General features: G+C 38.6%; 3 protein-coding genes across 5 annotated transcripts in view; 1 reads left to right on the forward strand and 2 right to left on the reverse strand.

Annotated features, from left to right (window-relative positions):
* piezo1 (piezo type mechanosensitive ion channel component 1 (Er blood group)) overlaps positions 1 to 12,120 on the reverse strand; it is a 169,587-nt gene extending 157,467 nt beyond the window's left edge. The window contains exon 1 of the mRNA XM_077201492.1: positions 11,515 to 12,120. Within this exon, the coding sequence (XP_077057607.1) occupies positions 11,515 to 11,578 (64 nt within the window). The 5' untranslated portion in view covers positions 11,579 to 12,120. The remainder of the gene's footprint in view (positions 1 to 11,514) is intronic.
* An 873-nt stretch (positions 12,121 to 12,993) lies between these two features.
* Positions 12,994 to 25,114, forward strand: cdt1 (chromatin licensing and DNA replication factor 1). Of its 2 annotated transcripts, none has more exons than XM_077201537.1 (10): positions 12,994 to 14,090; positions 15,225 to 15,362; positions 15,440 to 15,675; positions 16,395 to 16,589; positions 17,566 to 17,711; positions 19,343 to 19,443; positions 19,533 to 19,721; positions 21,847 to 21,978; positions 23,400 to 23,601; positions 24,702 to 25,114. In XM_077201537.1, the coding sequence occupies exons 1-10, from the start codon at positions 13,620 to 13,622 to the stop codon at positions 24,860 to 24,862; spliced, it is 1,971 nt and encodes a 656-aa protein (XP_077057652.1). In that variant the 5' UTR covers positions 12,994 to 13,619; the 3' UTR covers positions 24,863 to 25,114. The 2 variants fall into 2 exon arrangements, with proteins under 2 accessions (XP_077057652.1, XP_077057654.1); XM_077201539.1 differs by having other exon boundaries at positions 13,532 to 14,090; positions 15,443 to 15,675.
* Positions 24,891 to 27,252, reverse strand: part of aprt (adenine phosphoribosyltransferase) — a 7,312-nt gene continuing 4,950 nt past the window's right edge. Inside the window, exons 3-5 of one of the 2 annotated variants that reach the window (XM_077201577.1) lie at positions 26,785 to 26,918; positions 26,199 to 26,277; positions 24,891 to 25,869 (exon numbers count right to left, since the gene is read on the reverse strand). In XM_077201577.1, coding sequence (XP_077057692.1) covers positions 25,730 to 25,869; positions 26,199 to 26,277; positions 26,785 to 26,918 — 353 coding nt within the window. In that variant the 3' untranslated portion in view covers positions 24,891 to 25,729. Of the gene's footprint in view, positions 25,870 to 26,030; positions 26,121 to 26,198; positions 26,278 to 26,784; positions 26,919 to 27,252 lie in introns of those variants that run through there. The other variant, XM_077201578.1, reaches the window with a different exon arrangement.

Here is a 27,252-nt window from a genome sequence, read left to right on the forward strand (position 1 = left end):
ACCCCATTGAAGTCACTATATGGAGAAAAATCCGGCAATGTTTTCCTCAAAAACCTTAAAGGGGAACTGAAACGAACAAAATATAATTCGATAACATGTTGTTTATTAAAATTGTAAACAAATTAATTAAAAATAATGAAAAAAAACAAAACATATGAAGTTTTCCCCAATACTGACATGAACATTTGTTGTTATAATGCTGCGTTCACACCAGACACGAATAGAGCGTAAAATTCGCGCCTGCCGCGTCTAGTTATACGCTTGAACACTTTGAATCCATTCGCGCGTCAAGAACGAAATTGAAGCGCGTAAAAAACAAAAGTTTGAAGCGAAATTTACTCGCGTCGGAGGCGAAATCTGTTGGCGGCCATCTTTTTACAAAATGTCTGTTGTTGATGGGTCATTTAGCGAGAGAGTCACAGCTCTGTATTTGCTCTGGAGAGCAGAACAGCGGCGTAGGGATCATCATCGCCGTATGTGGGTCCACCAATCAAGTTTTTATGTGATAAAATATTTACTTCACCACGTGACAGCAGCAAGCAGGCTCCTGATTGGCTCCGGGCGGCAGAGGCGAATTCGCATCAACGCGTGAATGCACAAAAAGCACTAAATAAAATCATTCAGATCAGAATGAATCATCGGAATGAGGCAAATTCACGTCTAGCGCGCCGCGCTCTACGCCTCATTCGCGCCGCAGGAATTTTTAACGAGCGTTACGTAGGGCTGGGCGATATGGAGCAAAAAATATATCTCGATATATTTTGCTATATCTCGATATACGATATATATCTCGATATCTTTACAGGAAAAATAACCCAACAAAAACTAATGCAAAAACAAATATGCCAAATACCACAGTCTTTTTTTTTTTATTGGAGTGCAAAGAGGTAGGCAGTTCATGTAGTCCAAAGTGCTTCTGCGACATTTAAAAAAAAAATCCCTGTATACAAAAATAATAATTTTATACAAATTAATTGCTGTATACAAAAATAATTGCCACCTGTCCCTTTTTACCGGGATTGTCATCCTTTTTAATAACATGTGCCGGGAAATGTATAGTTTTCGAAAGGCTGTATGAATGTTCAAACCATGGTTCAAACCGTGTAGCGCGCGCACGCCAGAGAGGGACAGAGAGCGAGAGACCTTGCGTGTGTTTGCTAGTGTGCGTGTGTGCCTCAAGAAGTGCATGTAAGACAGCATTTAAAACGATCTTTTAGACGAGTTCTGTAGCCTCCGGGCTAGTTGCGGGCGCCGCCATGTTGAATGAGACAACACGCGAGGGGAGGGGGAACAAAAGCAAGGAGGCGGGGGCGAGCACAGCGCAGAGAAGACAAAGCGGCGAAATCAGAATTAAATATAAACAATATATCGATATATACGATATGTCAAGATCCATATCGTGTTTAAAAAATATTTCGATATATTTTAAATATCGAGATATCGCCCACCCCTAGCGTTACGCGTCTTTGCATTGACTTAACATTGAAATCAATCGCGGCAGACGCTCTATTCGCGGCATTACTGTGCGTTCACACCGTACGCGAATAGCGCGTCAAATTCGCGTCTACCGCGTCTAGTTTGACGCTTGACCACTTTGTGTTAATTCGCGCGACAAGAGTGAAACTGACGCGCGTAAAAACAAAAGTTTGAAGCAAAATTTACGCGCGTCAGAGGCGAAAGTTTCAAAAGTTTCGAACCCTGTTGGCGGCCATCTTTTTACAAGATGTCTGTTGTTGATGGGTCATTTATCGAGCGAGTCACCGCTCTGTATTTGCTCTGGAGAGCAGAACAGCGGCGTAGGGATCATCATCGCCGTACTTGGGTCCACCAGACCCTTCGGAGACGAACCCAGTTCGGTGAGTTTCACCATTTGCTCCAGGAGCTGCGCCTGGATGACGGCCGCTTTCAGCGGTACTTCCGCCTGTCACGCGCCCAGTTTGATGACCTGCTGTCCCGCATCGGAGCGAGGATCACCCTCGCCCTCACCCACCTAATCTGTAATTTATTTTTGTTTTGATAAATGGAGCCAGCCTAGGCTACTACAAAAGTGATTAAACTGTCCTGTGTTTTTTCCCCTCACACAACACAGACACGATTAACTATGTTCTTGCACTTAAGTATGTTGGTTCTCTTTACATTAGAATAATAATAATGTTGCATATAATCTAGATTAGATATGGAATAAATAGCATACAAAATTAATTTCTCATATTAAAATCAAGTGTTTATGTTGTAAAATATTTACTTCACCACGTGAAAGCTGCAAGCTGGCTCCTGATTGGTTAAAGAATTTGGCGCAGAATTTCAGATTTTTCAACTCGGGAGGCAGACGCGAATTCGCGTCAAAGCACAAAATAAATCATTCGCGTGGAACGCGCCAGACGCTCAATTCGCGCTATTCACGTGAACTTGACGCGCGAATGAGGCGAATTTGCATCTACCGCGCCGCGCTCTAGGCCTCATTCGCGCCGCAGGAATATTTTACACGCGTAACGCGTCTTTGCATTGACTTACCATTGAAATCACTCGCGCTAGACGCTCTATTCGCGTCCGGTGTGAACGCACCATTAGAGTAGAGCAGTGTTCGATGACGTCTCTGGCATGGTACCACTGTAGGCTACTAACGTTATGTCAGGCTACTCTACTGCTACTCTGACTGAACCGACTGATTTTGACAGTATGGACAGAGAACTGTACAACACTATCACTAAAAACAGCATTTAAGTAAAAATTGAATTATCAAATGAAATAATAAAACTGCATATTCTTCACTGTATGAATGAAACGTATACTGCTTCTTATATAGACTGCTGTCACTTTAAGAACTACAGTAATGCAGGGATCTAGAATATACTGATACACAGAGCCTTCTGTTTTTGACACTTTGACACTATACATTTTTGACACTAAATGCAATATGACGATAAAGAGAATTAAGTTTAGTGCACACGCTGTGACATCTGGCTGGCTGTGTATTGCGTTTAGGCGTGTGTGCTCGTCAAATTTAAACTGGCAAGACGCGCCGCCGCGTCTCTCATACACGGTTTGAAAGTGGCTGAAATCACAGTAATAAGTATGTTGCGGGTGTCGTCGACGGAAATTGCTTATATTGGATAGCATCCTCGATGTCGGATTCATTAGGCAAGGTGATCTACGGTGAAGGTGAACATCGAGAACAACTAAGAGGTGAGTGGAACTTGTTTACAGGACCCGCCGGGGTCACATTTATGCCACAGTCATTTTGCAAACAGGTTATTCTGTCCTTGATGGCATCGGATGTGTTATATTTGCTTGTTGGACAGATCACAATGCAATAAGACCCCCCTCTCGATCTGTTACGCTCTTGAGATGCTATTTTGCTGGAGCTGTCAAGGTAGCCTACCGTGCCAGTGACGTCATGGACCGTTGAAGCTCAAGATGGCTTCGCCCTAGTAACAAAACAACAAACTAACATCACTGTTTTCCCCCCGTGTAACTGCTTCAGTAGTTTTAAGTGTCCTACCACAAATAACAATGATAACACATCTGTTAAATCACCTTTACTTTCTATTTTGTTTCAGTTCCCCTTTAATTTCTTTTCATCTGAAGAAAGAAAGACATGAACATCTTGGATGACGTCGGGGTGAGTAAATTATCAGGAAATATTAATTCTGAAGTGAACTAATGTAACTAACCTTTAAGGACAAAAGACTGAAAAGCATTTTACTTAAGTTAACTCTATTAGTTAAGTTAACTCTATATAGACAAAATATGTTATCATAATAAATGTTTTGAATACTCCACCTCAGATTTGTGAAATGTTCACCTGTTTGGCAAGTGTTTGTCATGTTCTGATGATAAAGATAGCTTTAAAACCACAAATAACGGTCTGGATTCAATAGCTTTCACTCAGGAGCAAAAATCTGCCTTTAAACTTTAAAAAAAAATAAAGATTTGACATTTATCATGATAGTTATCGATATCAACTGATATGAACATTTTTATTGTGATTTGTGATCATTTTCTTGGCCGTGTCGCCCAGCCCTAATCTCTAATAATTTCCCTTTTCCTAAATCCACCTGGACTAAAACCGCTCTATATGAACAAGGATTTGAATTTATTTGTGATTGTCCTTCTCGCTTTCAGATCTGGCAGTACAACTGCACCGATCCCTTGGGAATAGTGGGAATAAAAGGTCCTAAATGATCCATCTTTGGGTTATGCACAGTTCCCAGCCTCAGGCCAACTTCAGGCCTCAGTTTCATTGAGGCTTATAGTATTGTGACAGCATGTGGTGGTATCTTGTGTTGCTAACACACCCAAGGTCGTGTGGTTGCCCTACTTTTTGCAGTCTAAGAAAATGCAAAAGAAAATCCATCCCAGCATGCAATAGCTGTCATTTCACCATCTCGATTAACTAGACCCGGTAACCCACGTCTAGACTAAATAAACTTGAATTTGGTTACATCATGTCGTTTTTACCAAAATAACTTGCGCCATATGATATTCCATCATGTTAGCAAAGTCAACAGAGATTACAAGGTGTTTGTTTGGTTTAATTTCTTTGACATGTTCTATGCTTTTTATAGCCAACTTATAGTCAAAACTGATTCATTGTGGTTTTGATATCCCATCACGTTACCAACGTCAATAATATTCACATTGTCATTTCATGACATGGTCAATCTGTAGTCACGATTTAGCTAATAAAACGGTTATTAGACGTCTTTTAAATGCAAAATTGCTTGCTGGGATTCTAGCTGGTTTTTACTAGGGCTGAAATAAAAGATGATTGTTAACATGTAGGTGAAAACAGTGAAAAGCTCAACAAATGTGGCTGACCGCATGCGTGCGTCTGAGGAAAACCAGAGACGTTTGCTACATAAGAAACCACATGTTTACACCATATCCTGTCAGCAAACTAGACCTTTACCTGCCTTTAACACATCAGGTTTATGAAACACCAGGAATTCAGCCTATAACATTCAACAGGTGTGTTGCTTTTACAGTAAAGGAAGAAATGTTAAATATAGAAACCGATCTGGCAGAGGCTTTTCTCACTAGACGCTCAATCCTGTGCTATAATGTTAAAGTCAGGGTTTCATAGTTTTAGCACAGCTGTTAACTCTGGCTCACGAAGCCCTGCAGTGCTGACAACAAAATATGTTACTATTAAAGGTGAAACAATGTGGCAAATTATCAAGCAAGACATCCAATTCTAACGTAAACAATGCTTGCCTAATTAAATATCCATGCACATGCCGTTTAGTAGGGATGCACCGATATGAACATTTTGGCCGATACCAATAACCGATAATTCTTTATATTTAAAAGCCGATAACCGATATATTGGCCGATAAATCTAAATCCAAATTTATATAAAATTTTTGAGAGGCTGATAAAAGCAAAAGTCTCACCATTAAAACCCATGCTTCAAGCACACAATTAGTGCTTTGCATAGAGAATTACGAGGCGGCCGCCTTCGTCAAATCTGGTGCTTAATTTTGGTGCTTTCGTCAAAACTCGAGTTCCCGGCCTGTGTCCATTCTCAAACCGTATTAGGGCTGGGACAACATGTCGACGTCATCGATTAAATTAGGGGTGCGCCGATCCGATACTCAGTATCGGTATTGCTCCGATACTAGCAATATTTGCCGGATCGGGTATCGTCAGACGAGACCATCCAAATCCGATCCGATATTGTATAGCCTACGTATGTTATTGTTATACAACACAAAAGGCACAAAAACATTATAACGCACTATAATGTTTTCGTGTACTGTATTCCAAGATTTCTGAAGCCATTACATATAGTTTAATGTGAGGTACAGATTTAAATCGTTAAATTAATCTTCACCTAAGTGCTTCCCTCCGCTGCGGCTGTCAGTCATTCTCAGCACTCAAACAGCGCGTCGCTCTCGGGTAAAACAGTCAACACGATGAAACTCTCTCCAAGATGAGTCAATGTTCCTATTATTATACTGTAGATATGTAGATAAAGGTCTATGGTTTGCATAAAATGACTTTAACGTGCTGGAGTTTCACATGGTACTTTCAACCGGGTGTCTGTTAGATCACAACACAACTCCTCAGTGATCACAACACTGGAGTAGAGAGCGATATAATTGCTCTTCACACGCACATTAACTGAAATTTAAAACTGTTAAAAGGCTCAAACTAATGAATAAATAAAGAAATATATGTATATCTTACTTTTGTGCTTTGAACTTTTCAATGCGAGGCGCTGCGCGCCGTGACTCCATGTTGCTTCGAGCGCATCGTTCTTCGCACGGGAAGCGCATAAGGTTTCGTGCCGCTCTGAATTGGAGCCTTTCATATTACAATACTTTTGCGCAATGGCAGTTTATTGATAGCCTTAGTTGTTCTGTCCAATCTATGTATCATATGTTGCTGCTTCATTAAAAAGTTGCGCTTAAAATTTTAAAATAAATGTATTTTAATTATATAGTATATATTTTGTCTGTATTGTTTTACAAAGTAAGGAAAATAATGTTTAAGTCAAGCTTTGATGCCTTTAACAAAAGAATAATCCCAGTCTCTTCCCCACAGTGAGGCATACAGATACAGTTTATTAGGTAATTTGGCACTGTTTTTTTAATTATTATTTTAGTATTGGATCGGATCGGTATCGGCCAATACTGAGTCCCAGGTATCGGAATCGGTATCGGAGGCAAAAAAAGCGGATCGTGCCACCCCTAGATTAAATCGATGCAAAAAATATGTTGACGCAAAATATGCGCGTCGATTCGTCAGACCCAAAAACAAAGATGGCGGCGCCGGAGAGTAGTAGCAACACGAGTGGCTCCTCAGACTATAGGGGCGTCCCGCGTGACATCACGCCATTTGGAGCAGCCATCTTGACGGAATAGAAAATGCTATAGCGCCGCTGATAATACAGCTCGTCGCGAAATATTTCTATCATGCCCGAGCGATGCTGTGCAGTTGGATGCGATCAGATGCGTTATCATACAAAGGGAATATCTTTATACCGTATCCCAAAAGAAACAAAACGGAGAAACAAGTGGTTGGCAGGAATAAACAGGCAAAATGCTGATGGCGGTGTTTGGCTTCCAACTCAACACACGCAGCTTTGCAGTCTTCATTTTGGATCAGGTAAGTTGTCCCCTCGAAGGCTAATAAATGATTTCTCGGAGTTCGGGATCACATGTTAAATCCACTGTTGCCATAGAAATCCGCAATGTTTGTGTGCACTACCAAGCATTCAGCATAACATAAGCTTGTCTTAGCCGGACACGTCATCAGGCTCCCAATTTTACGATATATAACGTTATAAATATTTATATATATATATATATATATATATATATATATATATATATATATATATATATATATATATACACACACATTTTTGTTGTTGTTGCTTTAAACAGAAAATCATTTGTTAATCAAACGTTTAGCTGTCGCCCTTTATGATAGAACTATTGTGCATTTTTCCACGGTTCTAACGGTGTATGGGTTGACTACGTTTTTCTACCTTTTTCTTGTGGCAGTGAAAAAAAAAACTACCAACATTAGCTAGAAACAGTATTAAAGTAGTAGTAAAGAGTAGAGAAGAGAGCCGTGGAACTGCTCAGTTAGCTTCAGAGTCAGTAACGTTACTGGTAAATGCATTTACCTAACACACTGTAGCCCAATGTGAAAACGTTTTTATGTAATTTATATTATTAGTATAATAATATACTAATAATATATATTACCCACGGCAATGGATCTATTTGGATCTGGCCCACCCCTAACAAAGAGTATAGAAGAACAACTTCTATACTCTTTGCCTCTAATAATAGATCCATTGCCACTGAGTAGCTTACGGATGTATTCCGTCAAAATGGCTGACACGCGGCTTGGGGTCACGTGACTGGGAGATCCCTATATCAGAAGTGCAAGGCGGCACGCACTCGTTCCTCTAAAGTACACACACACACACACACACACACAACCCACAGAAAAATGTGCGTCAGTATCGAGTTTCGGGCTTGAACAAACCATAACACACAAATTATGCCAAACTGTCCGTTTTGTCGAGTGTCCTCATAAGAGCAGTCTTAAATGAGTAAAATAAAGTATTTTATTTTAAAGAGTAAATGACTCACTCAGACCCGGCGCCAGGATGATTATTATACCGGAAAAGCCTAATACTCATGAATGCACTCCGCTATCTTTTAACACATCTCCGGCGAACGGCTTCTTCGCGCGAAAGGAAAAAATGTTACGAAGCGCAGTGAAATGCAGCGATCTATGTGGCGTTTGCTGATGGATCGAGGTTGTTTCTTAACTTCAGTTTATACGTGCAATACACACGAGCTCTAAGTGCGTGCGAGACTGCTGCAAGTATGCGCTTATAGCTATTAATGTCGTGGAAAATACACAGAGGACACTGACATCGCGCTGACAGACAGGACCAAGAAGGAACATTTAATAAAGTCTCAACTTTCAAATTTGGTCAGTCAAAGAAAATTAAACCATAAATAGGCCTACTATTTTGTGGCTCTTTAATGTGTCGTGACAGATTGCACTTTTAAGTAAGCTAGTAAGCACAGTAAGCTAGGCGTATGTGTTTTCAAGGCTTCAAGGTTTTATTGAATGCTACCTCTGACTACGAATTCATTACTTTGCACTTGTATAGTCTTTTATTTTGGAATTTTAAGAGCAATAAACATATATTGCAATGTTAAGGAATTCATGTTTTTTTCATTCAGATATGTAAATCAACATACATAAATTGCTATTAGTCAATTAATGGGAAGATAATCGACAATCGAAATCGAATCAGACTGGAAAAATGAATCGTTAGATTAATCGATGCATCGAAAAAATAATCGCTAGATTAATCGCTTTAAAAATAATCGTGTATCCCAGCCCTAAACCGTAAAGTTTGCCGATAATGATGGCGGTTATATCCGTGGGTCAGACGGGCCAAACGGTATTAAAAAATTAACATTAGAATTAATCGTGGGTGGATGAGAGATGAATCATTAATGTGTTGAGTTTAATAAAGACACAGTAAATCGCAATGAACGTGCGTCACTCATTTACTTTCGTTTCGTACGTATTTTCCTTTTTTTAAGTGATTCCAATCATATTTCAAGCAACTCAAAACCATCATATGTTGACCGGTGCGCATCTGAAGTGTATCAGCTGAAGGAAATAATACATTATTTATCATCTTTAATATGTTCTTATCGGGTCGATAGCGATGACATTAAAAATTAACATATATCGGTCGATACCGATATTATGGTGGCCGGTATATCGTGCATTGCTACCGTGTAGTTTTACCATCCCAGTATAATAATCATAAAAAGATATTCACAACCCATTTTTCTTCATTTAGTTGCTTTTCTAAAAGTAAAACTGAAGAGTTGGATTATCCATTGGGAATTGATCAGGGTTTGCCAAAAACATTGTGAGCCTAAAAACTGGAATACGCTACAAGACTTTCGTCCTGATTTAATGCAAGTTGCTAAAAATCAGAACCAGTTTGCAGATTTTTGGGCCGTCGGTGTTGACAGATTTCACAAACAAACAAAAAAAAGCAGAAACACTGATTTATTTAAGCTTCAGAATATGATTCCATCCAGTCGGAGATCAACCATGTATGATATTTCCAGCCGATTTCATTCACATTTTGTTTTCTATAGTGGAGCCAATGTTCAGATTCATACAAGCTAATTCATATATAGGGCCGACATGAAACCAATGGACAAGACGCATAACTCAAGTAAAACAGGTTACATGCCATTTAATGTTATGAACGTTGTAAATCAGAAACTGAGAATGTTAACCAAGGCTTTACACATCCCCAGTGTGAAAAGACGGGATTAATTAGCAACCCAGTAAGAACTATGACCCCAGGTTAACAATTTCAAGCGTGAAAAGCTCATAATTGAACTCTCGGTGGGAGGTGACGGTTAAAAACAACACAAGCATGAAAGTGTTTGAGCTCTGTAAATGATGCAGAGAAAAGAACTGTGAGAGAAAACAGATCTGAGAAGAAGGAAAACAGCTGTGAGTTGCAGGAATGCATGATCATCCTGAAATAAGTTTAGTGTAAGTTTAGGCCCGGAGGAAATGTGCCGTTCGGGCGTGTCTGTTAAACAAACACCTGAGGGAAGGTGAGGGAATCATTCAAGCAATGAAGTGAAACTCCTGTGATTCCAGAGCTGGCATGTCATACACACACAAAAACTGATGCACCGTTTATTTCCATCAAGAGGTGCATCAATGTTTTGTTCAAGATCTTGTCTTGCCGATGCAAGAGTCCAGCACTCTGTAAAGTCTCCTCCAGAACATCCCAAAGACTTTCAATGAGTTTAAGGAGCCGATTCATGTGTGAAAATGACTCTTCATGATCCTCCTAAACATTCGTTCACAGTTTGAGCCTGATGAATCATTGTCATCCTGGAATATGGCCATGATGTTCTTCATACATGGTTGTTTAAGAAATCAAAAGCTACACACTCCATTAATTGGGGTTAGAAGAACTGCTGCCAAACATATAGCATGCTAGAAACATAATAATCACTGCAATAATGATCCAATCATAAACTCTTAAGCATTTGCCCAGCAAACACAGAACGTTCCCCTAACGTTCCCGAATGGTCCCATGAGGTTATTTTTTTGGGAACCAAACAAGAACGTTATAGGAACGTTCCATGTAGGTTATTTTTAGGTTCCATTTTTATAACGTAAGGAAAACGTTCCGGGAACGTTCCCCTAACGTTAAGGGAACGTTCTAGGAACGTTCTGGGAACCAAAAGCTAACGTTCCCAGAACGTTCCCAGAACCTAAATTTGTTTGCTGGGTGCCTATTTAAATCAAAACTGCGACTTTTTTTAAATGGACAGTATGTATGTATAGGCTACATGTGTGTGTATATATTTATTGTGACAAGGTATGTTTTTACATTGCTTTAACTCATCAAAATCATTTAGGCAATTTTCAACTTTTTTTTATAAGTTATACAAGATTTCACAAATTCTGTTTAGTGTAATTTAATTTAAAATGACTTACACATCGAAGTTGACTACTTACAAATTGAAGGCAGCTACTTTTTACAGTGTACACACACACATAGGCTATACAAACCTTCATGTCAGATTTGATTAATCGCGTTTAATAAATTTGACAGCACTTGTATGTATACAGTATAAACATTTTAGATATTGTTTTAACATAAAAATATGATTTAATATATGTATAAGTGTTTTCAAAGGGTAAGGAATGGTTCAAAAGTTTCATCATGGATACACCACGTGATATTTCTGGAGCAATTGAGTCGTTTGTTTGTATACAAAGTAAGAAACCAACATGGAAACCCATTTTTAAGAACTTGACATTGGAGTTTTAAATCAGATTTCTATTTTTTTTTAATCCTCTTGTTTGTTGACGATCAATACTTAAAAGCAAAAGTTGGAAAGTAAATGTCATTAGGTGTTTAATAAAAACAAGACTTGTTCGACTGTAAGTTATATATCCATGTTTATGTCTTACCTGCCAGTAGAAAGATGGGCAGCAAACAGCAGTAGATCAATCCACACAACACCTGAAGCTCCATGAGAAACACTTCCACTCACATTCCTCCAAATGCACAAATCCACATCTCCCAGAACCGTGGAAAACAAGCTACATGGCGAAGATGAAGCCTCTCGATATTCTACACCAATTTAATGACATTAAAACATCGCTTCTGATCGATTAAACGACTAGAACTGTAGACCATCGAAACTATTAAAACATCACTAACGTTAACTAACGTTGTCTGTAAGTTAAAGCGTTCTTAAACACTCAAATGAACGAGTAATGTGTAAACACGACTGTTTTGCGATTGAAACCTTAAAAAAACGGCTTTATGAGAGTCGATTATTCATTGTACATCTTCATGGAAAATGTGATTCACCGCCCCGGCGTTTGTTAAACTTTCTTCAGTCTTTCTTCCGTTCTGAAACGAATCAGCTCCGACTTCACCAGAATAAGTCCACAAACTAGTTACACAGTGTCATAAAACTCATAAGGAGAGTTTAGTTTAGTCCGAGATGCGTCCCAACAGTTAGTTGAAAGAAACTCCCACTCTGACGATAGACATAAAGCTTATGCCAAACGAGTAACGTCACTTTCAGCTGAGAAACCCGACGCGCGCGCTCCCTGAGGAGCCAAACTCGCGTGTCACTCGCTGAATTACGGCTTTTTAATGTCCAAAAGCTGAGGAAAACCAGTTATACAGACTTTTTGTCTTATTTCATACCTTTGGTTCTTTTTTTTTTTACAAGATCTCTGTCTTCAACCCATGTTTGGGTCAAATGTGGATTAAACTAACCGTTGGTTTACATTTTTTAACCGTTGATTAAAATGTTTAAATTAAACTTTTAAACCCAACGGTTGGTTTTGTCCATATTTGAGCCAAACACGTGTTGAAACAACCCAGTATTTTTTTTTTTTTTAGAGTGTACAGACAAGCCAAAATTCATGACAATTAAATAAACTATTAAATGCCATAACTTGTGTTCATACACGCTTCTACACATAGCCTACACGTGTTCATCATGTGTGATTGTAGGCTATATAAAACGATGTGGTGTGTTGGTAACGCTGAGGATGTGCAGAAGTGTGACGTGCGCGTGCCATAAATGTGACAGTTATTTATTTCGCGCGTGTCGGTTCAGTGAAGCAAAACTGATATGTTATTCGTTGAAAATAAACATTTTTTATTTTTATTTCTTGGCTTAGCCATGGTTGGTGCCACTACTAACAGGCTTGTGTGTAAACCATAGACTGTAGTAGTAAAAAAATAAAAGAAAATATGTAACCTTTTATGTTGGCTCCATCTAGTGGTGACTTTGGGTAATGAGCTGTCTTGTTTTGCATTAGACGGGAGTAGTTTTAATTTTATTGTTTTTTCCACACTATGAAAGTCAATGGTGCCTCAGAACTGTTTGGTTAACCATTCTGCTAAATATCTTCTTTTGTGTTCAGAAGAACATACATTTATACAGGTTTGGAACAACTTGGGGGTGAGTAAATGGTGACAGAATTTTCATTTTTGGGTGAGTATCCCTTTAATCCATTTTTTTTTCTTGGATCATGAATTTCCATCTGAAAGTACATTTAAAAGCAATTAATGATGACTATGTGCATACTATTTTGCAGCTGTCATTCACACTTCTGTTAAATGATTAACAGTGTTACTAATTTAAAATGATTGATTCATCCTAAATGCAAATTTACAATACAATAGAGCGAACATAATCCCATCAATCCAAGACCCAACCACCAAAATGACTGCTAAACGTGGTAAAAAAATAGAATAAAGTATATTTTGAATATAAAAATAACACAAGGAGCAAAATCAAATGTTTAAACTTATAAGTGTGTATTATTTATTGTGGATATGACACCCAATAGTAGCATGTTTACAGTCAGTCACTTTTGCGAGTGTTTGATCAGCGGATTTAGGGGCGTGGTTAAAAGCAAGGCTCTGCCTACATAAGTCACGTGATCCGATTTCGCGCGAAAGTTAGTATAGGAAGAAGACGCTGAGAGGAACTTCCGGCGGGATAATAACAATTGCTTCACGCCACGGATCTCATTCGTACAGAAGAATGGCTCAAGCGCGGGTTACCGATTATTTTGCGCAGAATAAGAAGGGTGGTGTTGGTCGATCTGGCCGGTCGAAGGGACAAAAAGTGTCCGTGGATGTTTCGGAATCGGCGGTTATCGCTAAACCAAGAACATCGTCCAGAGCCACACGGTCTTCGCGCGTTCACGCAACACCAGAACCGCAGAAACACGTTCATCAGGAGTTCCTCAAAGTCATCGATGAGGTTCTGTCAGCAGACACGGTAGAGACCACGACAGATGTGAGTAATGTGGATTTAACGGCGAGTCCCCGAACCCCTAAACGGACCTCGGTGGAGTTCGACGTGTGTTCGGTGGTTTTCCCGTCCACAACCGAACAGCACAGCAGCGCCAAGAAGCGCCTGAGACTCGGCAGAACTTCCCCACAGGACCACACGGTTCCGAAGACCGCGAGGAAGAGGCTCGATCTGCTGAAACACGACGATAAAGAACAGGTAACTGAATGTGTGTTTGAGACGCTACGATATCTTGAAACGCGACGTGGAATTATATCTTGCATCCATTTAAAAATGTCTCTAATGTACTACTATTGACATTACTTAAAAAAACTGCTGTTGCTTAACCTTAAAACTGATAATTCTTAATTTAAAACTTTTCATAGAATTTTACGTATTTCGCTTCATTCGTCTAAAAAAACAAACAAAAAAAAGATGATGGGATTAAACGATGTTGCTGGGTAGATTACTTATAGATTGTAGTTCATTATTGAATACAAATGATCCACGATTAAAAATAAATTCAAATTAAAAAATACGTAATTTACGTGAATTAAAAATTGTTGTTAGTAACGTAATCTATTACATATTTAGCTTCATTCGTCAACAACAAAAAAAAGCTAATCGTATTTTTTTCTTTGATTCAATAATCCACCGAAACGATAAATATTGCTGGGTAGATTACTTAGAAATTGTATTGCGTTACTAAATGCAAATTATACATGATTATAAATTGTAGTTGGTAACGTAACTTAATCTATTCCATTACACATTGTTATTAATGTAATCTGACTACTTTTTTAAAATTACTTTTATATTACTTTTGATGTTATTTGTTTATAATAATAATGTGAATACTAATATTGTACCAATATTGCTAAAAAATAAACACGAGAGAATTATTATAGTTTTTATTTTATTTAAGTTTATTTGAACAGGGACAGTACAACAAACATGATTAAACACTACCTCAGGGCTTCATAAATGTGAAAAGTTAATTAATTCAGTTAAATTCTAAGAAATAAGAAATTGTTGTTGATATGCGGCCTCCGTTTTTTATAGTCTCGGTCTGTGCAATTCGACAAGTTTTGAGAATGGAAAATTTAAAAGATTAAACAATTGGGGAGGATAAATGAATTCGGAATAATTTACCATTTTGTGTATATCAAGTTATCATGCAAGTTTTTCAGTATAATCTTAGTTAATAGATGATTATGTTGTGCTAATGTATATTTTTAGTTCTAGCATTTCAGTTGAAGTAGACTAGGATACATTGGTTTACTGTTCTGTGAATGCATTTGTGTATTGTGTGGTTTAATGACCGCTAATCCAACCTGTCTTATCTTGATGTAGCGCATTGAGCCTTTGTGCAACGGCATCGCTCAGGCTCCTCAACAAACCGCCAGCAAAGACTCAAAAAATACTGTTAATCACAATGCAAATATCTCCCCTGGTGGAGACGATAGGCCGAAGCTGATGAGCCGGAGCAAGGTAACGAACACATGGGGGTCTTCAGGAACCTCCCGTGTTCTCGAGCTTCGTTAATCACACTGCTTGTGTTCTTTCAGAAGACGTTTTCACGAGAGGACGTGTCGGCGCTGAAGTCGAAGCTGCAGAAACTGAAAGGACAGTCTGAAGCCGTAGCGAATCCCTCGCCCGCTCCCGTTTCGACACTAGCGGAGCTGAAAGCGCGGCTCGACGCTGCCCGCGAGATCTCGGCAAAGGTTCAGCAGAGAAAGGCCGAGCGAGTCGCGACTGATGCTAAAGCTACTGAGGCACAGGCTAGGCCTGAACCAGAGGAAAGGTGAGCTTCGCTGGCCGATGCGACTGTTTGTTTTCTCGATGCAGGGCTCGGCATTCAAGGTCCTTGCAAACCGAGTCCAAAATTTCCTCATGTTTTGTCAATCACGTTTACACACTGCCTCCGAAACTTTGTCCGTCATAAAAAAATTCGGATCGGGTTTGATTTTCTGCATTTTTTGCAGCCGCAGCAAGCATTTTGAATGGCGCTTTGACAATTCAGTGGCACCCGAATGACGAAGAAACGCATACGTAAATTTCAGACTCAGTGTGCAAGGATCTTAAGCCTCGTCTTGTACTTGCAATATATTCACTTGGGGGAAATGATTTCATCTCGTATATCAGCTTAAATCTGCATATTTTTGATATTTAGCCCAGGGTGTTATTGCCGTGAAATGCCGCAACCTATTTGTTGATTAAAGCAATAGTTCACCTGAAAATGTATTGAGGTGTGTATTATTGAAACTAAATAACTAACAGTAGCTGCTGTTCATTTCTCTGCTGTTCAATTCTTGATTTTGAATCAATTCAATGCATGCATAGATTTGAAATCGAATCGATTTGAGGGATTCCTAAAGATTCCCACCCCTACTATTTGTTGATTACAGCGATAGTTACCCAAAAATGTAAATTGTCAGGTACTAACCCTCATGTTTTAATAAACTCTACAGATACCTCAGAGATGCTTTGTTTTGTTGCTGAAGTTTTAAGTGTGTGTTTCAGAGAGAAGCTTCCAGCTTATCAGCGCTTCCACACTCTCGCTCGGGACGTCCCGCCCGGGCTCACCCTGCCCTACCAGTACAAGCTTCTGTTGGAGATGTTTCGCAGTACGGAGACCATCGTCGGGATGCTGTTCAACCGCTCCGAGACGGTCACTTTCGCCAAGGTCAAGCAAGGGGTCCAAGACATGATGCACAAGTGAGAATCAGCCCTCTACACACACCTTAGCAATAGAATCACCATTGGATAGTCATTTAGTTTACTCTCCGGACTGATATACTGTGTGTGTTCCTATACTTTATGTATACTATATCTGTGTGTGTGCTGGCCAACTATTAATCATGATTAATTGCATCCTGAAGAAGTTTGTTTGCATAATATTTGTGTGTACTGTGTATAATTTTGCATATATAAATACACGCATGCATGTAAATATTTAATTTTTATATTATTAATATAAATTATGTATAAATAGATATACTGTATATACATGCAAATATTTCTTAAATATATACATGCATAAGTGTTTATATATATATACAAAATAATTATACACAGTACACGTATATTATGTAAACACAAACTTATTTTGGATGCAGTTAAACGTGATTCATCGTTGCCCAGCACTTATTTATATATACAAGGATTGATGAGCTGCTAGGTTCATGAATATTAATCACGTTTTCAGCGTTCACGCGAAACTCATTTGCTGAAATCAAAACAGGGATGAGCTCCAGCCAATGAGATTGTCGCTTGTGAATTAGCTCCGCCCACTACCGGAGAAACCGCCAAATCTTCTGCTTGCTCTTAAAAGCTGAAATTCCAAATGAAGTACGTTGTTTCGACAGAAAAATGCAACAAAATATCGTTTACATGTTGCGCGCCGATTCTGTGTGGTACAGAAGTCTCATTCACACTCACACACACATGCGCCTTCACACGCGTTTACGATACACTGCGCATCTGTCCATTGATCTACATTGAAATGGTCTAAGTGTAAGTTTAGCATACATAAGTATAGACTAACACATATAGTGCCAATGGCTAATGATAGCCCAGAGTGAAGATTAAGTCGCATATGCGAGTGATTTACTCTTGTTGAAGAGGCTGGATGAAACGCCTGCTGCATTGAACACTGGGTAACAGGGTAACCCTAGTTCTGCTTTCTTCTCAGGCGTTTTGAGGAGAGCCACCTGGGGCAGATAAAGGAGGTGTACCCTTCTGCCTATACCTTTCGCCAGGAGAAAAACATTCCCTCGTTCAGTGCCGGTGTAAAGCGGTCCAGCTATCAGCTCACAGTGGAGCCGCTCATTGAAGAAGGTGAGGAACATTAACACTGACTATTGCATTAAAGCGGCTCCGTAGTGATGCGCCGATCATGAGCTTTCATGGCTGATACTTTTCTTTACAAGCAAATGGCCAACACAGATTTCTTTTTTTTTTCTTTTTTTTTAAGCAACAAATAAGAAATGTATAACTAAGTATAAATAAACAAGATGTTTATTTGGTATTTAACGGGCCAAACTTGCTTTTGGCTGTTGAAATCAATAACTGCACCGTCTGAAATTAACGGCAGTAAGCACTTTTAATAAAACATAGATGATACTGACATTTAGCATCAGCATTTAGCTTTTGTTTTAAATTCGGTTGAACTTAAAAGTACATAAAACTGGCCTTTAATTTCACATGTTTAAAGTTAATTTTTTTATTTAAGGCGACAACTGCATATTCACAACATAATCAAAACGCATTCAAGAATCCAAACAACGGTTTTTGGCTATTTAATCAGCATTTGTTTTTGTTTTAATTCGGTGCAAAGAAAAAAGGTCTTTACCAGTGAAACTAAATAAAACCAAAATGTTAAATCAATGTTTAATGCAACGAGTAAAACAAAGATGCTAAAGCAAGTGCTTTTTTTAAATCAAAATAAGTTACTGTAATTTTAAGGTAAAATAAAAATATCATCCTATACAGAACTGACGTTTACTTCTAGCTTTTCAAAAGTGCATGCAAGTTCTTAACAATAAGAAGCATTTCAGCTCGGTCACATCTTGTACACTGCTTGTGTACTGTGTATAATTATTTTGTATATGTAAATACACGCATACATGTAAATATTTAAGAGAAAGCGTTTATATATAATATAAACACAAATAACCTACGTTTTGTTTTTTTACCCAAATCATGCAGCCCTCACATTAGAGATGGGACGATTATCGGTTTCACTATAAACCACGATGAAATGTACTGACGGTTTAATATTATCGTTTAAAGTTTAATTATCATTAAAACTGTGTTTGATTATCACGATTTTAATAACTCACTATAAATCCGGTCCAGCCAGCAACAGTTTGAGTCTTATCCGAGAAGGAATGGCGGAAGGAAGTGACCGTGCTTTAATGAATTTAGATTGTTTTAAATCCGAAGTTACCTTTTAAATCCTGAGGTAGGCTACCTGTTAAATCCATTTTGTACAGCGTACAAAACTCATCCAGACAAGATGATCACAACAATGTCATCAAACTCTGTAAACAATTCAACTCTAGTTTCTTTTTTCAATGCAATCAAAAACGGAGACGCAAGACGGCAAGTTGTATTTAAATGAAATGAGAGCGTCTCCGTTGTGATGCATGGATGTTATAATGCGTTGCTATTGACGACGGTCGTTATAAGGAAGGAAATGCCACAGAATAGAATCTTGCTTTAAAAAGTGCATAGAGCTGCTTGTTTTATTTGTTGTTTGATTTTCAAATATAAAACTTGTTAATGTTTTCAATGTGAGCATCAGTTCTTTTTGGACACTTTCATCTAATTTTAACAAACTGTGATAATATTGATATCACGATCAAAATTATTGTGATTATGAAATTTTCATACCGTCCCCTCCCTACCTCACATATGTTTCAGTTCTAAAATAATTATTTATTTTAATAAAGTGTCTCTTTCCCCAGAATTTAACGGTACCCGTCCAGTGTTGTCGGTCTCTCGTCTTTTGGAAAGAAGGCGCATTTTTCACCAAAACCTTGTTGAGATCGTGAAGGGACACCACAAGGTAAGCAAGTTTACTAGCATGAGTTTTGGAAAAAAAAGTTTTTTTATTTATTTTTATTCCAATCATGTCTTATCTTATGTTGGATACAGACGTTCCTGGCGTCCCTAAACCCTCCCATCGTCGTCCCTGATGACAAACTGACCCGCTGGCACCCGAGGTTCAATGTGGATGAGGTTCCCGACGTCAAGCCCAGTGATCTTCCTCAACCCCCTCAGACTGAGAAGCTGAGCTCGGCTCAGGAGGTGTTGGACCGAGCTCGAGCGCTCATGACACCCAAGGTGAGCGAGCACTTCCACCGGGACACTTCCCTTTTACATGGGGTTCAGTGACAAGCATCAGGGTTTCATAAAAAATCTTGAAGGGATAGTTCACCCAAAAAATGTAAATTCTGTCAATATTTACTCTCCCTCATGTTGTTCAACCCAGTAAGACCTTCGTTCATCTTCTGAACACAAATTAAGATATTTTTGACTAAATCTGAGAGCTGGATCACTCCTCCATAGGCTTCTTAAGGGATTGAAGCTTGCCGGCCCAGAAAAGTTATTAAAGACATCGTTAAATTAGTCCAAGTGACTACAGTGGCTCAATCTTAAGTTTATCAAGGGACGAGAATACTTTTTGTGCGAGAGTAAATACTGACAGAATTTTCATTTTTGGGTGAATTATCGGTTTAAGAATGTTTTAATAATCTTAAAATGTTCTTAAAATTAGGGCTGCACTCGACTAAAGTTTTTTTAGTAATTCATTTAAGCTATTAGTCGAATAATCACGCGTTTATATTAATAAGCCAATAATAATAATAATGTGTATAGCCTTTAATTGCCTATAAAAAAGCATAGCCTAATCAGCGCTCACATTGGCACAGCGCACCAGCAAATGTAATGATTATGAATGTCTCTTGAAAAAAAAAAACAGGAGACTGTCTTAACATTTGAATTTATTGGTAATTTTCTGTTTTTTTTTTTTTGAAAGTAACAAACATAGTTTGATAAGTGAGATGTCTGATTGTAGACTAGGGGTCGACCGATTATCGGCGCCGATATTGAGCATTTTTATGGTTATCGGTATCGGCCATTTTCAAAACCGATTTGCCGATAGAATAATTTAATTTTGAAATGCGCAATATTTGGCTCTGACGCAGCCACCTCTGTCGGAACTCACCACTCTGTAGACTAGAGCAATGCAATGTCTCGCACATCTGATTTGTTGGGAGTCATGAGTCTGGCCAATCAATGCGGAAAGCTGAAGGCACTGAAAGTTTAGCACTCACACCGACAGCACTCGCTGACTGGAGCTGCTGCACTGATCACGCATCAGTTGTCTTGTCTCTCAAAGTTAATGCAGCAGCAGACTTTGCTGAAGTAGCAATGCATTACTACACTGAAGTTGCAAAACACCTCATAATAGGGTCCTGTGATGTCCGCGATGCAGAAAGCACGGACCGAATCGCGGAATCCAGTCATAAAAACGGAATTTACTGTATAAAGTGGAATGTCACGGAATTTGTCAACTTCTTGATGAATTAATAAAAAGCAGGTCAGTAAATCATATTGAATTTCAAACCGCAAAAAGACTATTTAAATATGAATCCTGCGTGTCTCTAAATGAATGGTGCAGACGCGTGATTTCATTTACCACACACAAACACACACACTGGAGCACGCGTGACGCTTGCGCTATTTTCAGCCTTAGCCGCATCATTACATGAGGACATGATTGCATAAACATCATCTCCAGAGCCGCTTAGTCACTTCATGAGCTTTTTAAAGCTTCAACTGAGAAAAGTTATCGTTATCATAAACACACAGAAACTCAAAGATCTCCACGGCAACCCGTCAAAATAAGTTCGTTTTTTCATAGGGCCCTAAACATGTAATTTTTGTTAATCTGTAAATAAATTGAATAAGTTTGATATAAATTAATTAGAAATGCTTTTTGATTACTCAAATTGAATTTAACCATTAAAATAGAGTCTCTAAGTTTTACAGAATGTGCTGGGTGCTCCCTGTACCTATTTTTTTTATTATTATTTATAATAATAATAATAATGTTATTATTAACAGTTTTCAGATTTAAAGCTATGTTTAAAAGAATTTAAAGTATTTGTCAAAACTCTTTGTTATTCTTAATTTTGACATGAATTTACATTTTTACACCAGACACAGGCTATATATCGGTTTTAAAATATTAGTTATCGGTCTTCTTGATCTGTAATAATCGTCATCGGCCCTGAAAATCACATGTCGGTCGACCACTATTGTAAACCTTGAAAACCAAAAAAGTGCTTTTAAGTCCTGTAATTTCATTTTACAGTATCTGTACAAACCCTATTATTCAAAAACTAAAGTTGATCTATCAATAAAGCTGATCACGTCACTGACTCATTTCCTTTTCTCGTTCCAGATGGAGAAAGCGTTGGCTAACATGGCCTTGAAAACCGCAGAGCGTGTGTCCGCTGAAGAGCCCGAGCCCGCAGAGAAACCATCAGAACCACCCGGTGCGCTCAAAGGAGTGTCTCAATCCCTGCTGGAGAGGGTGAGTCCGCTGAAAACACACTGGAACATGTGGAGATTTTCAGACAAGCTTAAGCCGGGTTCACACTGTGTGATTTTGGCCGTCTGAGACGCATTTAGCAAATCCTAAAAGATCCTCTGAATCCTATAGGCTAAAATCTGAAGTCTTTGATCGTTAGTTTGACGTGTTCACCGACAGCCGATTAATGACGATCAGATTTTACCTCAGACGAAGTTCTGTCAGTGTCAGAAGATTTGACTCTCAGTCCTGCAGTGATTCTCTACGACCACCGTCAAATTGTCCTTGTCTTTCAAGACGAGTCGTGACACAATAACCATTAGAGATTTCTTTGTAACCACCATTTCAGTCCCGCGTGTAACGCAGCTCACAGTCATCGAACGCGTCATTGATTGATGTAAAAGTCAGGACAAGTTTTCTTGTGCGTCCGTTTGAACCGTGTCTTACTGTAAGATCTCAGGCTTACAGCAATGATCATGTTTGTACAGCTTGACAAGCAATAATCGTAGAGGACTATTATAAATCACAGTGTGCACCCGGCTTTAGTAAGTTGTACTCAAAAGTACTAAAATTTAAAAAAAATGTACTCGTTGAGTGGAATCGTAAACTCCTCTGATTGGCCATTGTGTACACAAGCTCATCGGATATATCTATGATTGGTTACAATGATCAACGCACGGCAGTGTTTAGGTTTTTTTAGTTTTTTTTACGGGAGTGGGAGCTTTTGAAAGCACTGTATAGCTTGTCTTGATCGCCCCCCGGTGGCTGGTCCCAGTATAGCTCATAAACTGAATCTCGATCGTCCCCCGGTGGCTGGTCCCAGTATAGCTCATAAACTGAGTCTTGATCGCCCCCCGGTGGCTGGTCCCAGTATAGCTCATAAACTGAGTCTTGATCGCCCCCGGTGGCTGGTCCCAGTATAGCTCATAAACTGAATCTCGATCGTCCCCCGGTGGCTGGTCCCAATATAGCTCATAAACTGAGTCTTGATCGCCCCCCGGTGGCTGGTCCCAGTATAGCTCATAAACTGAGTCTTGATCGCCCCCGGTGGCTGGTCCCAGTATAGCTCAGAAACATAAAACGGGAATATGACGACGACATGAATGACAGATTCTCTGAGTGAAGTCACTGACAGACTTTTTGGGAAGAGATTGGAGCTTCAACTTTAATTTCTACATTTCCATAATTGTTTGTTTGTACTAGCACTTTGTACTAACTGTTTCTGCGAGACCTTGATATCACGGCTTTGCTTCACGTTCACTGCGCAAACTCTGGTCTCAAATGTCAGTGACATATTTGGACTTTGGCGGCTTCACTTTTCTCCAATGGAAGAGTGAAGGGGCGTCGTCCATCTTTTTTTTTTTTTACGGTCTATGGTTCAAGTGTTTCTCACAAGAAGCTAATCCGCATCTGTCCCTCTTCAGATTCGAGCTAAAGAGGCTCAGAAGTTGCGGGCCACGATGACGAGGGACCCGGAGCAGGAGCGGCGCCTGGTGATGATGTCACGGCTCCCGGAGCTAGCCCGGATCCTGCGCAACGTGTTCGTAGCGGAGAAGAAGCCGGCCCTCCTCATGGAGCTCGCCTGCAACCGTGTGATCGCTAGCTACCGGTCTCCGCTCAGCCCCGGTTAGTGCAGGCGTTTCCCAGCTATAGTTGGAGATAATGCAGAGTAATGAATGATTTATAAAATCAAGACCCTTTTAAAGAGATTAGGACTATTTTAAGATCTTTTAAAGAAATTAAGACCCTTTAAATGATCTTAGAATAGTCTTAATTTCTTAAAATAATCTTAAAATTTCTTAAAATAATCTTAAAAGGGTCTTTAAAAGGTCTTAAGACTATTTTGAAATCTTTCAAAGAAATTAATCTTTAAAAGGGTCTTAATTTCTTTAAGATCTTTTAAAGAAATTAAGACTATTTTAAAATCTTTAAAAGGTCTTAAATTATTTTAAGACCTTTTAAAGACCCTTTTAATATTAAGACCCTTTTAATATTAAGACCCTTTTAATATTGTTTTAAGATATTTTAAAGAAATTAATCTTTAAATGATCTTAATTTCTTTAAAATTTCTTAAAATAAATCTAAAGAGGGTATTTAAAATGTCTTAATTTGTCTTAAATGTCTTAAAAAGGTCTTAAAATGATCTTAAAAGGTCCTAATTTCTTTCAAATGTTTTAAGACTGCTTAAAATAATCTTAAAAGGGTCTTAAAATATTAAAGATTTTAAAGAAATTTAAGACCCTTTAAAAAAAAAACTTAAAAGGGTCTTATCTAATTTTTTTTTTTGTGACTTTTGAAATGCTTTACTTTGTACTAACTTTCTGGTTAAACATTAAAGCGCACTAATGTGATAAACTGGAGTTTTTGAGTGAAAAGAAAATGCTCTATGCATAAGCTCAGATAATGGCCACTGAACAATCAGTTCCAAAAATAATTGAAAGAGAACATGTTGACAAGATTGAGTCCAATATGTGGTGATAATATAGCAGTATTTTTGACCGGAAACAGAACAGGGCTTCACAAGGGCTAAACAAATAATGAAGTGCAATCCATAAAAACAAGGTCAATTTTGTATTTATGGTGACTTTACGAAAAAAGGCGCTGATAAAAAGTTCAGAAATACTCAATTTTATTTCTAATTGTTTTATGATTCAGTAGGTTTTCTCTTTTTTTTTTTTTGCTGGTGGATAATCTATTCATGTGTATAATTTTGTATATTAATTTAGATGAGATGGAGAAGCATCTTCGCCTGCTGGCCGAGTCGACTCATGCGTGGCTCACCATACATCCAATCAGGAAAGACTTGTACCTGAAACTGAACAAGAGCACAGATCTGAACATTGTGCTGAACACCCTGAACCAGAAGATGAAGGAAGAGTGTGTCTGAGCACAAGCCAACAAGACTCCAGACAATACCATGTGCAATATTTTATTATGGATTTTAACTTTTTAGAAGACTCTTATTTTTAGTTTCATATGCTCATAGTTTGCATTTTACAAGTCACTACATTTTTAACAGATATTGTCTGATGTTGTGACATTGTTCGTTGAATCTTGGCACAATAACCGTTCATAAATGTTGACAACGGGTTAAAACAGTAGCATGGAGGAATCATTTACAATAAACAAGTTCATGCAAGCAATGGTTTAATTCTCTCTCTGTACACCGGGTACTCTTGTAACGGACCGTCTCAAATCACATATTTCCCCACATAGTAGGCCAAAAAAAAAAACGGTGAAAAGTACCTGACTCAGAATTGCACAGAGGCCATAAAACAGGAATGTTCTCACTGACAGGTCACATGACAATAACATACTGCACATTCAAATCACACACAAAACAGAACTTTCAGTGGTGATTTTGAACTTTTGTGAAGCTTCGAGTCATTTTTCAACCAGTGATTCGAAGCGAGTTTCAGTAAACGATGCTTCAGTCACCGCTGTTCTGATCACCACTAGGGGGCGATGATCTAATACCTGAACCTGTGTCTAGTTAATATATTAACTGTTGTTTTTTTTTAAGGTGTTTGCATGCACTTTTTGACAGTTTTCAATGTTCTGGCCCGCAGGGGTCACCAAAAAATAATTATTTCAAAAGTGTGTGATTTTAGACAGTCTTTTTCTAATTCTCAAGGTGGAACGAAGACCATCAAACCCACAACGGTTGACGTGTTACCATAAATTGCTGCTTGTAATTCTTCATATTTCTGAGATGAAAAGTATCGAGTGAATGATACACACATCCTCTGAGACGTCAGTACTGTATTAGAGAGAAGACCGGCGTCGGCTTCAGTTTGTCGGATCCGTTGAGATCCTTGAGTTCGACGAGCACCAAACATCCCAAAACCTCGGCTTTCTGCTGTCGGATCAGCTCACATGCCGCGCACAGCGTTCCTGACACACACACACACACACAACAGTTGCATCATTCCTGCTGGACAAAATGTCCTAATCCTTTATTTTATGTGATTGCGTAATGTGTGTCGCATCACAGCTAGTGCAAGATGAGCATTTGTGGTTAAAAAGTATATAATTGTTTATTTTTTTTTATAAAATGTGCACTGGTTTGTCTAGATCCGACTCTTATTCCTCGGTTGGGATCGTGTCGAGACTTTGAAGCTGCACTGAAACTCACATTGAAGTCACTATATGGAAAATCCTGCAATGTTTTCCTCAAATGATCAGAAAATGTTAATTGTGATGTGAAGCGTGTTCTCGCTCACCTCCAGTCGCCAGTAAATCATCAATGATCAGGATCTTCTGTCCTTCAGAAACTGCGTCTTCCTGCATCTCCGCCTCGGCCTGAAACATAAGCAAGACCGCTCAAAACAAGAAGCTCCTGTTCATCATTTTATGATGTAATAATAATAATATATTTATATTGAACATGCACTGCAGTTTAGATTTTTAATGTTTTTAAAAGAAGCCTGTGATCAAAGCTGTATTTTCAGCATCATAACTCCAGTCTTCAGTGTCACATGATCCTTCAGAAATCACTATAATATGATGATTTGATGCTCAAGAAACATTTCTCATAATAATCAATGTTGAAAACATTTTTATTTCAGGATTCTTTGATGAATAGATAGTTCAAAAGAACAGCATTTCTCTGAAATAGAAAGCTTTTGTACACAACTGTTTTCAACATTGATGATTAATGTTTCTTGAGCATCAAATCATCATATTATAGTGATTTCTGAAGGATCATGTGACAGTGAATTTTCAACATCATTACTCCAGTCTTCAGCTTTAGATCTTTATAACTGCGAGAGCACTAGAAGTGACGCTGGATAACTCATAAACCTGTACCTTGGCGTACTCGAGACTGTACGCCACTGATAACGTCGGGCCGGGGAGTTTCCCTTTCTTCCTGATCGGAGCAAATCCCACTCCTAATCTCTGAGCCAGAAGCGGCCCGAACAGAAACCCTCGAGCGTCCAGTCCTGGGAGAACACAGGAGAGACTCGTTTATGAAGAGGTAGACTTTACGTTAGTCACAAACTAGGACTTTTCCCATACGTTTTCCATCTGATTATTAAAAAATAAACTGCTCTAAACACATAATTCCCCCAAAAAATGACCATAATGATAAACTGCTCCAGTATGACGTAAGGAACTCTTACAAAACTGTTCTATATCTAAAGTTACACTTTAACACTGTACAAAATAAAAAAATTAATTAATGCATCATCAGACCTTCTTGCAAAATGTGTTTTTGTCTTTCTCTGAATCACTGTGTAATCCTGTTCTTATAAGTGTTTATAGTTCAGACCGGTC

The sequence above is a fragment of the Siphateles boraxobius genome, unplaced genomic scaffold, assembly GCF_051911475.1.
Source record: "Siphateles boraxobius isolate OS27281-9 unplaced genomic scaffold, OSU_SipBor_1 48, whole genome shotgun sequence".
Lineage (NCBI taxonomy): Eukaryota > Metazoa > Chordata > Actinopteri > Cypriniformes > Leuciscidae > Siphateles > Siphateles boraxobius.